At 38.0% G+C, this 16,945-nt stretch overlaps 1 protein-coding gene across 3 annotated transcripts in view; it reads left to right on the forward strand.

Moving 5' to 3' along the window:
- IDE (insulin degrading enzyme) overlaps window positions 1–16,945 on the forward strand; it is a 98,190-nt gene that overhangs the window by 63,271 nt on the left and 17,974 nt on the right. For all 3 annotated transcript variants that reach the window (XM_074959087.1, XM_074959086.1, XM_074959085.1), the window contains exons 16-21: window positions 726–836; window positions 3,442–3,562; window positions 6,594–6,685; window positions 10,529–10,640; window positions 13,261–13,428; window positions 15,925–16,197. In XM_074959087.1, coding sequence (XP_074815188.1) covers window positions 726–836; window positions 3,442–3,562; window positions 6,594–6,685; window positions 10,529–10,640; window positions 13,261–13,428; window positions 15,925–16,197 — 877 coding nt within the window. The remainder of the gene's footprint in view (window positions 1–725; window positions 837–3,441; window positions 3,563–6,593; window positions 6,686–10,528; window positions 10,641–13,260; window positions 13,429–15,924; window positions 16,198–16,945) is intronic.

Consider the following 16,945-nt stretch of genomic DNA (forward strand, 5'->3'; position numbering starts at 1 on the left):
CATGAAATAATTATGTAGCCTTTCTTTTATTTTATAGATACTCATTTTGTAATTTAGGTGATTAATACCATGTGCATATTACCCCATATGCAGCCTTATCAAGACTTTGTGTAGAGGTACCCATATCTCATAACATTTGAGACTAACACCCTGGGTTTTGTAAGCTAGCATCATACTGAATTTTATGACTGCAGGTGTCCACACTGACCCATGTCTCCTAATATTATTTACTACCATCCCAGTAAAATATATTTATGGGTTATGAGGGAAAATTAAATATAGAGTTGAAAATAGATTTCTGGGCTAACATTTGAGGAGAGTAGGAAGCTAGTTTTTATTACTATAATGAGAAGTCCATAGTGGAAAAACATTTTTGAGTACTTCAAACACACTTTACTGACTAGAGCCCGTACTAATAAACAATTAGTCTATACTCCTACACGTTGCTGCTTTATTAAGCTACAGTGAATTTATATTTGTCCTTTGCATGTAAAACCATCAAGACATACAGTATTGTCGTCTTCAATATTACACCACCTTGTGAGAAAAATTGATTTTAAATTAAAATTAATCAAATATCCGGGGTTTTTTTTGTTTTTTTTTTGTTTTTTTCTTTCTAATTGTGATGTATGAGTTTTAGGCTATTATAAACACTTACAATTTTTTTTTTAGAAATTGCTCTTTGACTTTTCAAGTTTAAAGGAACTTATGCACTCTTTCCATAGCTTTCTGTAAAAGGTTATAATGACAAGCAGCATATCTTGTTAAAGAAGATCATTGAAAAAATGACCACCTTTGAGATTGATGAGAAAAGATTTGAAATTATCAAGGAAGCGGTAAGCTCTATGGAAATATAATGTGATTGGGATAATTTAAAACAGAATACATTGACTATGAGTGAAATGTGAACATTTTAATGGCAGTTGAGAGCTAAATCTGCCCAAAAGCATAGGGTGAAATCCTAGCCCACTGAATTTGATGGGAGTTTTGCTGTTGGCTTTGGTTTGGTCAGAAGTTCACCCACAGTATTTAAATGACAGTTGTACATCTTCAAAAGTATTGGCCGTACAGTCTTTATTCAGGCAAAATGCGTGGTGAACTTTTTCTAACTGTTGGATTATGCCTTTCATTTATAAAAGGAGTAGAACAGTGCCTCTCAAACTTTTCCATATTCCGATCCCATTTAGAACAAGAAAAAGATTTAGTATTTCAATCTGATCTAGCCATAAAGAAACAGGATAGATAGGAGGGATGGTTGTGACCCCTCTGGACCCAGGGGATCATAACCCATTTCATGGTACAGGATATGCAGTACATGGATATACAGAATTCCAGAAGTGAAAACTGGCACAAAATTCAGTGATCCATATTTATATACTGCATTTTACAATTTTTTTTTAAACTTTTGAAATAAGTTACAACTTTTGTTACTTCTGTTAGTCCAATCTAGAAATGTAATTATTTACATTGGAGTTGCATACATGAAAAGAAAGCATTATATCATGTAACAGGAAACTTTTAATTTTAATATTCAAATAGGTGAATATCAAATATAAGGAAGATTTAGTCCAGGATCGGGGTCTATATATCTGTGGCACGTTGAATCTCATTACTGTGGTAAACTGACACACATGGCAGCATAAAACAGATAAAAATTAAGTTTAAAACTAAGGAAAACCCCAAAGAAATTTCTAAATATTTCTATGTATACATTATCTATAATGCATACTTCTTGGGGATTTTCCTTCATGTATTATGAGATATTTTCTCATTTATGTCTCTAGAACTCAGGGGAGTTTTATCTCAGAATTTGCTTTTCATTATTTTGCATATTTTGTGAGTATGTACAATTTTTATTGTCTGTATATCCATGTGTGTAACAACATAAAGGAAAAACCAAAAAATATCAAAATCTAAAGAGGAAAAGTTGCATTTTCTTCTCCCACAAGCTCATCCATGTTAAGAAAGGGTCAGCTCCTTTTTTCTTATAAAGTAGGTGAAAGGGGGAATGCATTGTTCACCAGCTTTTTCCTCTTTGTCCCAGAAAGACAAAATGCAAGGGATGTGGTGCCATCAGCCCTCCAAAGCTGGTTCCAGTCTACTGCTGGGAACCCTCACCTTTCCCTTATATGAAGGTTAAGGGGCTGGGGAAAGGGGGTTGTCTCTTTGCTGCAGCAGACACTTGGAGCCCTAAGTTTATTCCCCCTTTTCTTTAGGGGATGCCTTCCCCTCATTCCACTTCCAGTTTTACACAGAACTGGACCCCTATGGAATGAGTAGCTGCAGTGGACACCTGGCACTTGCTAAATTGTGACATCTTGAACCTTACCTCCTGATCTACCCTACCAGGTCCCTGAGCTGCTATGGGGAAGGGGAAAAAAAAATCACACACACACATGCACACTCTCCCTTACTGCCAGATTAGCCATGGTGGGGTGTAAGTCATTCCCAGTTACAAATTAGGCAATTTGTACAATGCCCATAACCGAGCGAAAAATCCAGTCCTAAACTAATCCTGGGTTAGGAGGGGGCTCAGGCTGGAGGGAGTAGGATTTATATACTCTCTCCAGATGTGCAGGGGGACAGTGGCTTACCTAAGTCCTACTCACCTGCCTGCAGGCTTAGGTGATGCCTGCCACCCCTTCCCAATTCCCAAGTGGGAGGGGACTCTTAAAGGAGACACTTCCCCTTTTTTCCTGTCAGTCCAGACAAAGCCCTCTCACCTTATGGTCACGGGTTGCATTTCCCACCTACCCACTGGCCTCTGAAAAACAGCTGACTTTCTCTTGTGAAATGGAGGATATGTTTACCTGTGGCTGTATGGACCCAGTAGATCCCACGTTGCCAAGACTGTTAGCTTGTTCTTTCCATTCTTTCTGTTCGAGGAGATGGCTGTGTTTGTTTTGCCTGGATGCAAACTGAGCAAAATAACAGTTGTCACAGCCCTGCTCCTTGCTCACAAAAATAGATTCTTTTCTTGTTCCTTTTGTATGTAGCTGTCCCTGCCTCTGTCTGACAGTGTGAGACTAGGGCACTGGACAATTAGTTATAGTTTGCAGCTAGCAATGAATTTGGTAATAGTTGCCACAGAATATATAGGCCTTGACTAGAATGATTGAAAATATTGGTTTGGAGTTATCTGCCATAATGAATTAATGGAAAATTGCATTCTGAGAATAAATGGTTTTTTGTCAAAATTGAAACTAGCTTAGTTCCTAGCTTCTTCATCGTGTAAGCAAAGCTACATCATCATGAGCATAGTTCAATCCAATTATTACGCTACTCAAGAAAGCACAAGTGTAGAATTGGAAGAATGTTCCTGGCATCTGGAATGTGGGGTTTTGGGTTGTATACAAAGCCAAGTAGTTCAGGGGTGATGTTGCTGTTATATTCAGAAGCTGAGTTTTGTAATTATTGAATGTCCTATTTCAACCTTGTTAGTACATGCGATCACTGAACAACTTTCGAGCTGAACAGCCTCACCAGCATGCTATGTATTACCTCCGACTGTTGATGACAGAAGTTGCTTGGACCAAAGATGAATTAAAAGAAGCTCTAGATGGTGAGTTTCCCCCCAATTTGTAACTTTGTTTCTTTTACTGTATTCACTATTTTAGCCTGTTTTGACTTTGATCATGTTCAGAATCCTGAGCTTTGTATTGTTTCAGTAAAGTTAGGAGTTTCCGTTTTTGAATGGGGACATAGTCTGTTGTCCTCACAAGTAATTACTTAATCAACATTAATGGAGCTACATATTTTGAACTCTGAACCATATTTTGAAATGTTTGTACAGCAGTTGCTTCATAGTGTTTTTAAAGTTTGAGAAACTTTAATTTTTTTAGTTATTAGTTAACGTAAGGAAAACCCAGTTTGGGAATTAAGATTTTTTTAAAATTATATATTTACTTTTTGATGACCACTGTCTCAAAAATATTTGGAAAAAAGCCTACAAACTTTTCATGCAAATAGTCCTTAATGAAGAACAGATCCCTTGCTATATTCACTGGGGAGGGTAATTTAAAATATAAAAGTTACCAACAACTTCAAAATAATCTGAGGATGTATCTATAATTTTAGCAGAGGCTAGTGAACTTTACATGTAGTACCCCACTCTGGCCTGACATGAGAATGGGCTGCTGTTGGAGCAATCTGCAGAACGAAGATGGTGAATAGCTCCTTAGACCACCCCTAGCAAATCTTCCAGAAGATGTAAATTAGGGCCAAATCTAGCTTGCCTTTCTCATGCAAGTTTTGACTTTTGTGGGACGGCTCATATTAGTGAAGTGGGCTGGATTTGCTCCTATATTTTTATCTTTTTGTAGCTGCTTCCCATCTTCTAATTTTCAGACATCTTACCACCCTATTAAACCAGCCCTACCAAATACTGCTTTCAGCTGAATGCCATCATGAGCAAAGATGTGAATTTACCCTTCCCTCACCATGTTTCCCTCAGTGAGATATTTATAGAGGTGAGTGTGCACGTCTTGTACACTTGCTACTGAGGCAGGCTTAAAATATATTGGGCACTGTATACCCTTTAATTATTGCAAGAAAAAGCTTTTACCAGAAAAATATCAGCAACAAAATTTTTTAAAAAAATGTATAAATCTTTTCCAACAGGAACTCTTGGGAATACCTCTGTATTTGTACAGTGCACAGTGAGGCCCTGATTCTGATTGGCTTCTGCATAGTGCTGCAGGATAGTTATTTCATCATTCTTGGTTGATGTATTCGACTCTAAAAGATGCCAATGAAAAATAATGTTTTTAGAGGGAAAGAAAAAATCCAGTATGGTCAGAAACTGACTATACTGTATATTGTTGCATTCCACTATTAAGGCTCTGATCCTGAAGCTGCTCCATGCAAGCAGTCCTCTGTACATGCTATAGGGGGCTTTAGGGTTGCCGATTTTGGTTGGATTTATTCCTGGAGGTTTCACCACATGGCATAATCTTTAATGTAAGATTAATCTTTAATTCCTGGAGACTCCAGGCCAATCCTGGAGGTTGGCAACCCTAGACTTTATACTAGTGCATGGGCTGACTGTACAGAGTAGCGTTGGGTCTGGGCCCTAAATGTTTTGTTCTGTCGTGTCTGTACAGTGTTAAGTAAGGTGACTATCAGTGGGCCCTACCGAAGTCAGTGGCAAAACTAGCATTAATTTCAGCGAGAGCAGGGTCAGCCCGATAAAGGGTACTCCCTTCCTCTTCCTAGGAATTGCAGATCCTTTTTTATTTACTGACTTCTGTCCCTTAATGTAATCTATTTAAAGTTTAATACTGAGTGTATTTAATATGGCAATTTAACACTGAATTGCTGTTCAAAGAGGTTAAAGTCTAATTGTCTTGCAATGTTAAAGTTCTGCTTGAGGGACAATGATTTTTTGGTTTGATTTTTTTACTGCCATCATCCTCACCACCACTACCAGATGACCCCAGCCCTATGTACTGCTGACAATTGTTTCTTAAGTCAGAATTAAGAGACTAATTATACAAACAATAAGACACCCCTGGCCTTTTCCAGGAGACAGTTTAAATATAAGATATGACTAAAGAAGTGAGAGCAACTAATAATTGATGTGGGGTGAGGAAAGAAGTGGAAATGGTGTGTGTTTTTGGGAGGGCGTTTGTTGGGGTTGAAGTAAGAGGAAAAATTATTGGAAAAAGTATTGATATTTTTAGGATAAAAATATCAACCTATCTTAGCTACTTGTATACCCTCTATTACAATAGTAACTCAGAACCTCACAGTCTTTAATGTATTTATCCTCAGAACAATCCTTTGAGATAGGGAAGTGTGATTATCCCCATTTTACAGATAAGAAAATGAGGCCCAGAGAGAATAAGGGACTTTTCCTAGGTCACACAGGGAGGCTATGGCAGAGCCAGTGATTGGACCCCAGGTCTCCTGGCTCCAAAGTCTATGCTTGTTACCAAGGGACTGTCTTAGTCTGCTGATTCTGCCTATTGATTCTAATATGTAAATTGTATTTTGCTTTATGGACAAGAGTAATACTGATTGTAAGAGTGTTTAAAATATGAAAATCAGGTGTGTGTGTGTGTGTGTATGTACGTACGTACGTAAGTAAGTACAGGTATATATATTGTAAATTAATAATTATTTTTTGTGTATGATTTATTGCTAATTACTACCAAACTATGAAATTTGAGTTCAGAAATTATTTTAGTGTAGATAGTAATGTACTGTAACTTCCAGAATGATAAGCCACATGTTCTTTATGTAGTTAATAGCTACAGCTTTATCTCTCAGCCCGACCTAAATGATGGTAACTATTTTCTCTGGAGAGTGAATGTGTGTTCAGCATGATTGGAGAGCAGGGATGTTGTTTTTCTTAGTGGAATCTGGGTCAGATGCTATGTGAATTCTAAGCAAAGCAAACTATGCAATGAGTGCTGATATTTAAACCTGGAAATTTTCCAACAATGAATTTTTAAGGGAAAATCCAAAGCTTTTGATGATTGTGATTTTCCCTTTTCTCCAAGAAACGCATCCTATCTGCTGATGATGAGGTCAGTTCCCTCTAATGTAAAAAAATCATGTGATTGACTTAACTATCTGTTTATCTATTCTAGATGTCACTCTTCTCCGCCTCAAAGCCTTTATATCTCAACTGTTGTCACGGTTACACATCGAGGCTCTTCTCCATGGCAATATAACAAAACAGGTCTGATATTTTCTTTAATAGAAACAGTGTGTATTAAAAACAGGATTTAAAACCAATGGTTTATTTAATCTTCCCAAATTTTAAAACAATTTTTGCCAAATAAGATTTCATAGTCTTCACTTAATTTTTAGCTGTTTTACAGCAAGTATATCATGATGATGTTTTTTCTGCTCTGTCAGGCTGAATGTCCCTTTGAACGTTGGTGTTTGAGATTTACTATAATAGAAAACAGCTTATGATCTAAATATTTTAAAGTCTGCATTGCGTGTCATTACAGTAAGTAATTAGACTGCAAAAGTAACTGTGCTACAGATCCTGGTTTTCCATTTACAAGCTTCAGACATGTGACTGAGCTGACTAGTAAAGGTTAAAAAAATCAGAATCCTTCAAAGTAAAGCATCTAGTACAAGGCTAAGGTGTGTGGGTCCATAAATCAGACTTCTAGTTCCTTTTCCTTGTGCGAGTAAGAGGGCACTGCTAGTAAGAGGCACAAACTGTTTAATGTGTCCTTCATTAAACCTGTAATGAGTTGCACGTCTGTATCACATTTATCCAAAGATCTGAGTTCATTTACAAATACTGGATGTGACAATACCTTTTGTGAGAGAGTTAAAATATTAAAATGGCTGCATCTATTCCCATGGGGCTGATATAGCAGCATTCCCAATAGTATCATGACAGAAGTGCTTCTGTACTAGACTAGTGAAAGTGCACTAGTACCAGACTATCTTAAAACCCTTCAGGTCAGCAGTGAGTGCACGGAGAGGAAAGTGGCCAGCAGCAGTGAGTGAAAGAGGGAAAGAGCCAGAATGATAGGATATAGAAAGTTGGAGCTTTAAATAAGAGCTCCAGGAAAGTTGTGTTTTAATTTTTTTACATTTTTTTGTCTGGAAATATAAACTAAAGGCTAATCCCATCTTCCTCCTAACCCCCTCTATATCTGAACAAGATGTGATTAAATTCCTCTATAAAGCACCACAGAATTACTCAGGACTGAGCCCTGTATTGTGCTGACATGTATTATGCGACCCAGTCATGAGAGAGAGATGTTTTCTGTAAGCAGTCATGTGGGTGGCTATTGGAGTGAGAAAAATATATATCACTGCATATACGTATGGTGCATCTATGTATTTGGAGACCATGGTGATCAGAAATGAACCGCAAGCTTCTTCTGAGCTCCTTGCAATCTACCTGTATGCTTAGACTTCTATTCTGAAGTTTGTAGTTTGCCACAGTAGGGTGTTGATTTCTGCTAATAGTAGGCAAATAGTGCTCATAGTGACACCAGCGTGTTATACATATTCTATGGTAACTTGTTGTTTTCTAGAGTAGAATATATATTATATTATTTTGGCTTTACCTTGAAATTTCCTATATTTCCCTCATCCCTTTTTCCCCCCCCTTTTTTTTCCCTTCATAAATTTACAGATCTTTTGCAGGTTTTCTGCAAGAGACCATTTTTGTGTTTGAGTTTACATAACAGAAACAGAGTAAGAGGTTTGGGCTTCTGCATAGAATTTTGAAGCAGATTTTGTAATAAGTTGCTATACTTTTCAACATGTAATCGATGGCACTTAACAATCAAGCTGTTTGAAGTTACACATCTGCGTGAGGCCAGACTTCTAAAAAATGTTGGCATATATATTATTCACACACACCCCATACCCTACCCCCACCCCAGCATCACAGTCAGGTTTTAAAGACTTTTTTCATTGAAGTGTAGTTTTTAATGTAATTTACTGAAATCCCTCCTTTTCTTTTCTTTTTTTTAAAGACCAACTTTTCATAAAACCACCTTAACTTCAAATATCCTATGTATTTGATGCTGTTTAGGTTGAAACTGTAGATTTACTGAAAATGGCTATAACTTTAGAACGGCTTAGGAGTAAACACTGTATTGTGTATTTATAAAAAGCTAATTATATTTAAGGCAGTAAAGGAAAATCTGAATTTATCATTTTAAAATAACTATTTTAAGATCTCCTATTCAATTAAAATATTAACATCCACATTTAATAACTAAAGCACAGCATTGTAGTCTACATCTGTGGGTATATTCACATATTGGAGCCTCTGGGTAAAATTTTCAACAGTGCCCAAGTGACTTAAGATTCTAAGGTTCTTTTTCAAAACTGACTTAGGAACTTAGGAGTCTAAGTCTCATGGAAAGTTGATTAGGCACTTTTATAAATTTTACTCCCTGTCTTTAGAACTATGACCAACATTGCATCCAAACTATGTTACTTCAGCATTTCCTGCCATATTAATTGCCATGTATTGATGTTTGTATGTTGTATATTGTAGTGTATTTAAAAAAAAAAAATCTGATGAAGTTTCTGAAAGAGCAAATGAAGTTTATAGGTTTCAGAGTAGCAGCCGTGTTAGTCTGTATTCGCAAAAAGAAAAGGAGTACTTGTGGCACCTTAGAGACTAACCAATTTATTTGAGCATGAGCTTTCGTGAGCTACAGCTCACTTCATCGGATGCATCCGATGAAGTGAGCGGTAGCTCACGAAAGCTCATGCTCAAATAAATTGGTTAGTCTCTAAGGTGCCACAAGTACTCCTTTTCTTTTTATGAAGTTTATAGTTAGCAATTAAAAATGGTAACAGAGCTGGTCTGCTACCCTGCCACATGCCTGTACATACAAGGTCTTCTCTTTTCTTTTTTCACTTCTTAATTATGTGTGATGTGTTTGTGGGCACCAAGGCACTAACTCAGCAAGGGCTTTAAGCATGTCAGTCATCCCATCCCTATACAGTACACTACGTGCTTTAAATTCCATTGACTTCAGTGAGACTGAAGCTTGTGCTTAAGTGCTTTGACAAATAGGGGCAGGATTACTCATGTTTAAATGCTTTGTTGAATTAGGGTCTAAAAACTGCTTCCTGTAGCATCTCTGTATGCCAGCATAGCCTGCCAGGCTAGGAGAAGAAAATTTTAGTTGACTTTTCCCAGGGAAACCTGGATCTCAGATTTGAAGAATAAGAAAATATGGTTGTCCTAATATTTTTTACTCAAGATGCTCTAGTTTACTTTTGAAACTTGTGTTGTCCCTCCCTAAAGGAAATATTTAGAATTTTAGGAAGGGATTCACCTAAGGGAGTTAGGGACTCGGTTCCCATTTATTTTTACTAGGAGTTGGAGCCTGATTCCATTTGACTCTTTTGAAAATTCCAGCCCTAAAGTGCAGGCCTGCACCTTGTTAATCAGACAGTAAGTAAATTTCACTTGTGGAGACTGAGTTATCAGTTGTCACTGGCTGCTGGACAAAATTATTTTTCCTAGGCGCCTTACCAGCAGATGGAGACAGGGAAAAAAAATCTTGTGATTTTTATCCCCATATAAAAGGGAGTACCTTGAGCCCAACAGTCCTAACTCCACCAATGCAACAAAATGGGGTGAATAGCTGTGCTGGTATAGAAATACTTGGAGAAACCAAATTAACAGCTAACAAAATGTCATTTGTATATATAAACTGGGTAGTTTGTATGCAGTTTTCAAGTTTGCATAGATAAATACTTCAAGGGTAAGAAAGTGAGAGCATATTAAGAATAGGTCCAAAATGTTTAGCTAAACGTGTAAAGATTAATGTAACTGAAGGTGCTCACCAGTAGTACCGGGTTATTATAAAATTAAATAATTAATAAATAATCTAATGTAGGGAAAATAATCTCACTTATTTCCACTTTATTTTTCACTTTCTTATACTTAGTTTTAAATTAACCATTCCATTCCTGATTTTGCATCTCACCAAGAATAACTGTGGTCTTTCAGTGTGCTGCCAGATTTAGGATTGTCAAGGAATAAATAAAAACCTGTAACTAATGTCGTCTTTTCCAGGCTGCATTAGGAATTATGCAAATGGTTGAGGACACTCTCATTGAGCATGCGCATACAAAGCCCCTCCTTCCCAGTCAGCTAGTAAGATACAGAGAAGTGCAGCTGCCTGATAGTAAGTTAAATCATTTTTTTATATGTAATAAAGGAAGTAATTTAAAGCTGTTTCCTGGTGTCTTCTAATGACCTTTGAAGTGAATATTACCTGTAGTTTGTCTAAAAATCAACTTCAAATGATTTTGCACTGTAAATCTTGCAGAATTAAATGGGAAATATCATTATATGAAAAGTCGTATAGGTAGGTCTGTGACATTAATCTTTCTGTTATGCTCAGTAACTGTTTTGTAGAACTATAAAATAGTATTTAGCTGCTTAATATATTAGTGTTGATGTGAAGGATGAATACAGACATGTGGCTTGCACAGCAGTTTGAAGCAAAATAACATTAAAGTAAAAACTGTTCTTCAAGTGGCCGCAGACCTGTATTCCATTAGGGATGTGCATGCTTAGTGCGCTGGAGCCAGAGATTTTGCCTAGCCATGCCCGTAGAGGGGCAGCACTCATGGCAGTGGCCCCACCCTGACACCCCCCCCCCCCCCAGTTCCTTCTTACTGCCCATGGCCGGAGTGGGAGCTCTGTGTGGTATAACCTTACATCCTCGCAATCAGATTTAGTGTCGTTTTTTATTGTATATAGTTAGTATTTAGTGGTAGTTAGTGTTAACTTTTTTAGTGGGTTTTTTTTCCCTGTTGATACCCTTACCAGGGTTTAAACACTGTCCTTCATGTGGGGGAATGATCTCTAACAATGATCCCCCCCACACGCGGTGCCTGCTCTGTCTTGGCAAGGACCACCTTAAAGAGCATTGTTTGATCTGCAGATTGTTCAATAAAAGGACTCAGGTGGCCTGGGACTTTCACCTCGAGCAGGCCATGCAGCCTGATCCGGTACAGAGGCCTTCATCAGGCTCCGAGACTGTGACCGCTTCCCGTGTGGGAGCAGGTGCCTCTCTGAAGAGGTGGAGAAGCTGTTACCTGTCAACTGTGCCAAAGAAATGTCACATAAAACCAGCCATGACCACTCTAGTTCTCGGGGTAACTCTTCTGCCTCCTTCAGGAAGAGCGCAGACTGACATGGAGCCGGTGGCGGTGGGCAGGAAGGCAGGCATGGGTGCCTGTGACCCTTCCCCTGTAGTGAGTGGGTAGGTCAGAAACCACCACCGGGCATCTGTTGAGTCTGTTACCGATGAGAGAAATGCCAGTACAGACTGTGTTTATCCCGACCTCGCCATTGGTCTAGGATTTTTCCAGGGCTGTGCCATCTATAGCCTGTCCAATGGAGCGAGCCACTGAACCTCATGCCTGTTGGCACCACATCTCAGCACTCCCCTTCCACTAGTAGGCATAGAGCTGGTATCAGAATTGGTATGGGGGAACTCCAGTACCAGGAACCTCCTCTGCACTGCTGCAGTTGTGCTGCATATGCTTCCCTGGCAGCTTTCACCACCCTTGGCATCAGAACAGTGGGGCACTCTGGTGCCGTTATTCACATTGGGACCAACACTGCTGTGCAGTTTTCTTTCTTTTGCTTTTTGCTTTTTCTTTCTCTCAATAGTTCTAGCATCTTGGTGTGGAACTTTTGGCAGGGACAAAGTACCCATGTCAAAGATGTGCCAACATTCTTCTGGCTTTGCACATGCATGCATATGTTAGTCGACTCAAATTTTATGTTTAGTGTGTAGGTGCATGTGAAATATAATCTGAGCCCTCCCTCATTCTACACAGTCAAAGTGAGAGCCCTGCCTCATTCTGTGTGAGGTATTAGTGTACACATTGACTGACCAGAGCTCCTTGAGAGCAACTTTCATTTTTTGCATTTGTATACTCAGTGATGTGCTGCCTTTGCTTCATTGAGTAAAGTGTAATTTCTATCCAAATAACTTCTTGCCATGTCTAACAGCTGATTATTTTTTAACCTAGGGTGATTTTACAGAATTTATTTATAGTATCCAAATTTTTTTGCACTGCCAAAGAGTCAAGATTTAAGCAATAATTACTACAGAGATTGAAGACAATTCCCGAGAATATGTACAAATAGATAACTAATGTACAGCCAAAGGCCATAATCTCTAGCTGATCATTAGCCTAGAGGAAATGCCATGTACCAAAGAAGCTATTGGTATTACTCGTTGAATTAATTTTAATGCTTATAAATCTGTTGGATTGACTGTCGTAGAAATTTGAAGTCCTCTGTTTACAGAACAAATAAAGCATGGGAGAGGCAGTACAAGCTTCCCCTCCAAGCACACAAATGCACCTCAACCCTGATCCATAGGGACCACCCCTAGGTAGGGATTAGATGGGTGCAGCAGTCTCCAAGTCTAATCAGTGGGAAATCAGCAGAGTCATTTGAGATCGTTATAAGAGAGGAGGCATCGGCATGGTGTTCTCTGCGACGACCCTTGGCTTTTGGAATTCACTTACCCATTTGACTCGCCAGGCTAGGATTTGTTAACCTTGTGAACATACTGTAAAAAATCTTTCTCCCACGGGTTAGTAAACAGGTTGCCTGATTGATTATTAATAGAAGATCTGCTTTGAGTCTTTTTCTTGTAATCAGAGTCTATCTGCAGGTAGACTGTTTGTTTGTTCTCCTTGGACTCTATTTGGGAAGGGGTGGGTGTGTGTGTGTGTGTGAGAGAGAGAGAACCTAATTACTTTAACTTTATCTTTTAGGAGGTTGGTTTGTCTATCAACAGAGGAATGAAGTTCATAACAACTGTGGCATAGAAATATATTACCAAACAGATATGCAGAGTACCTCTGAGAATATGTTTTTGGAGCTCTTCTGTCAAATTATATCAGAGCCTTGCTTCAACACTCTGCGTACCAAGGAACAGTTAGGTGAGTTTTCCCAGAGTTATCCTCCATATCTCAGTAATAAATAAGGATAAGTATGATGATAGACTTTCTATAGCTCTGCTTCTACCCTACTCCCTGAATGCCATTTAAAGGACATTTGGTAAATAAACGTTATTTTAACTAATGGAGATCCCAAAGAATATACGGTTCACAAAGATAAACTGAGATGAAGCAAGCATAGATTTTAAGATCAAGACTGAAATATTTGAAGACTGCCTCACTCCAGAAAAAAATGGTGTCTAATGGTTATATGGAAGCCACCTCATCTAAAGCTCTGAATGACAGGAGAGGATGGAATTATTAGATCAGCTTCCCAAAGCTAGATGACTGTCAGAAGAAAACTGAGCAGTACTGAGAATCGGTGACACTAAGGACTAAAAAGCCTTTATGAGAAGTGGTAAGCAATAATGCTTACAAAGCTGTAGGTATGACTCATGGTTAGTAAGGCTGTGACTGCATATGTATCAGAGCTAATTCAAATGAAATTTTTCACCAGTGCCTCTACAACTCTCGGATTCCTCTCCCACGTCAGAGACAGAGCCACTGTTTGCCCGTGATTTATCCAGTGGCTGCTATTAGATTAGGCAGAGAGACTACCAGACGAGAGAGTTTAAATTATCAAATTGCAACAAAATGAAAAAAATGAAGCCTCACGGTCTCCTAGCTGAGTTCCTTAAATTGCATTCATTAAACTTGCCTCTCTGTTAGGCCTGGTGTTTACAATAGTAAAACCACTCTTCCTTTCACAAAGCTGTCATTGCCCTTTCTTCCACAACACACAGTACACATGGAATGGTCTTTTTTAGATGGCATGCCAGGCCACAAATCATACCTTAAAGAATCACTTTTAGCTTAAAGCCTACATATAATTCTTTGGAGCATGAACTATATCCATATCCTCCTTAGTACAGCACATAGTACATTTTGCGTGCTACTGTAATGACAACAATAAAAACTATTATGTGGATAGAACTTTTTCATTATGAAGGATCCTATTCTTAGGTAAACTAATGCTATGTTTGAAGTACAAGTGACCCACAATGTAAGCAGTATGGGGGGTGTGTGTGTGTGTGGGGGGGGGGAGTTGCATGAAAATGGAGAATACCGAGCACACAATGCCCTGCTAGGCTGAGTAAAGACTTTGAGTAAATCCCACATCCATCCAGTATTATATTATGATGTAAGTTATCAACTTGGAAAAGAGATCTTTCAAAATGAATATTAATTTGGAGATATAAAAAAGGTAATAAAAGACCATTAGGGTTCTAACTTAAACCTATGTAAACATGGACATGAACAATTAAGGGATCACATTTCTAGTATCTAGGCACAGCTCTGTACAGCTGCATAATGTTACAGATAGGGCCCATTGTGTGTAATAGAGGTATTAACCAAGTATTGGAGATTTGATCATTTTACTAAGAATTTCCCTATTCGTATGGATTTCAACAAGGATCACTGTCGTCCTCCTGTACTGAGAATCTTAAGTTTTAAACCACAGTGATATTTTTTCAGTATATAATACACTGAGAGAGTAGTACAACTTTATAGAGGAAACAACTGCTGGAATGTTAACCATAACATGGCTACAGTAACGGATAATGAATAGAACCACTTAGTAAAATTCCTTTTTATAGTCGGTAGAATGAATTCCAAAATCATTTCAGTGCATTGCTATGTGTAAATTGCACACAGTTGTACCAAACCTCAGTGGTGAAGGTTTAACATGGAAAAAATTACTTCAAAATGAGACTGTTCCACTGCTCTGTGTGTGCGTGTAATGAAAGTTTATAAAACTGAGAAGTAGTAACTAGATATAAATAGACAGAGAGTCCTGTGGCACCTTATAGACTAACAGACGTATTGGAGCATAAACTTTCGTGGATGAATACCCACTTCATCGGATGCTGGGTATTCATCCATGAAAGCTTATGCTCCAATATGTCTGTTAGTCTATAAGGTGCCACAGGACTCTTAGTCTGGATCTGTAAAAGCGGCAAACACGGCTACCCCTCTGATACTAGATTATAAATAGTAGATCTAAGTAATTATTCTGAATGTTCAACCTAATAACACTTATTATCTGGGTATCAGAAACTATTAATGACAAACAACCTTTCTTCATTCTTTTTTTTTTTTTTTTCTCCTCTCTAGGGCAACCACATCTATTTTGGGAAATAAAAGAAAACTTTGAAAAATACAAGATGTAGCTTATATTTTTTGAACACTGCAATGTTTTATTCATGGAATCACATGCAATGTAAAATCATACATTCATTTCTAGTGTGTGACACTTCGAATAACATGCTAAAATATGGGGTAGGGTGTATTTCCTGTTGACAAATAAGGAACAGATGATCACTGTATCATACATTGTTAATAGCCAGAATTCACTGAAGAGAAGGCAAATTGAAACTTTTTTACTGGACATAGATATAGATGTAGTTAACCAGTTGCAATTTTTTCTTTTTTGTCAAGGTTACATTGTGTTCAGTGGTCCGCGACGGGCTAATGGCATACAAGGACTGCGATTTATTATTCAGTCAGAAAAACAACCGCACTACTTAGAAAGCAGGGTTGAAGCTTTCCTAAAAACTATGGAGAAGTGCATTGAAGACATGTCAGAGGAGGCCTTCCAGAAACATATCCAAGCTTTAGCAATTCGTCGTTTAGACAAACCAAAGAAGTTGTCTGCAGAGTGTGCTAAATACTGGGGAGAAATAATTTCCCAGCAGTATAACTTTGACAGAGGTAAGAAAAACAGAAAATTGTTTATCAGGTGAAAATGTGAAATTGAGGGCTGAAGTGCTGAAACATACTGTTAGTTCCACTTGTATTTAAATATATAACAATTTAATAACTGAAAATTCTTGCATTTCTCTTATCCACTTGTCACAGAAATTTACAAAGAAATATTCTGCAGGAATCTCTCAGGGACACAGTAGATAACTTGAAAGACAAGGAAAAAAAAGAGGAGTCAAATATACTTTGCATTTTCAGTAAAGATAATGGGTGAAATTCTGGCCTCACTGAAGTCAATGGGAAAACTCCTATTGACTTTAACAGGGGCACTATTTCACCCAATATATTATAAACCCCCCAGGGGACTCCACTTAAAATGTTTAACAGTTTAATTAGGACAGTTCAGGCTATTAATGAATGCAACTATATAAAGGAGAGAGCTGAGAGCAGGTAACACTTCTCTTACAACTGGAAAACTTACAGGTTTTGCACTGATATTAACACTGTAGGCCCCGATAAGCAAGTATCTTTAAAAAGTTCTGCATCACTTGTTTCTAAAAGTAACATTTGATTGCAAATTGGCTACAACTACAGCTGCACTGAATAGGAGTGAATTTATTAGGGACCTAATCTTTTGCCTTCTGTGCACATAATTTTATGCATTTCTTTGTGGTGTGAGTGCTTTTAGTCTTTTCTTTCTACCCTGGGAGATATCCACTAGGATACCTGAGTTTGCAGTATTTGTCAGGGGACATTC

Source organism: Natator depressus, chromosome 7, assembly GCF_965152275.1.
Source record: "Natator depressus isolate rNatDep1 chromosome 7, rNatDep2.hap1, whole genome shotgun sequence".
Lineage (NCBI taxonomy): Eukaryota > Metazoa > Chordata > Testudines > Cheloniidae > Natator > Natator depressus.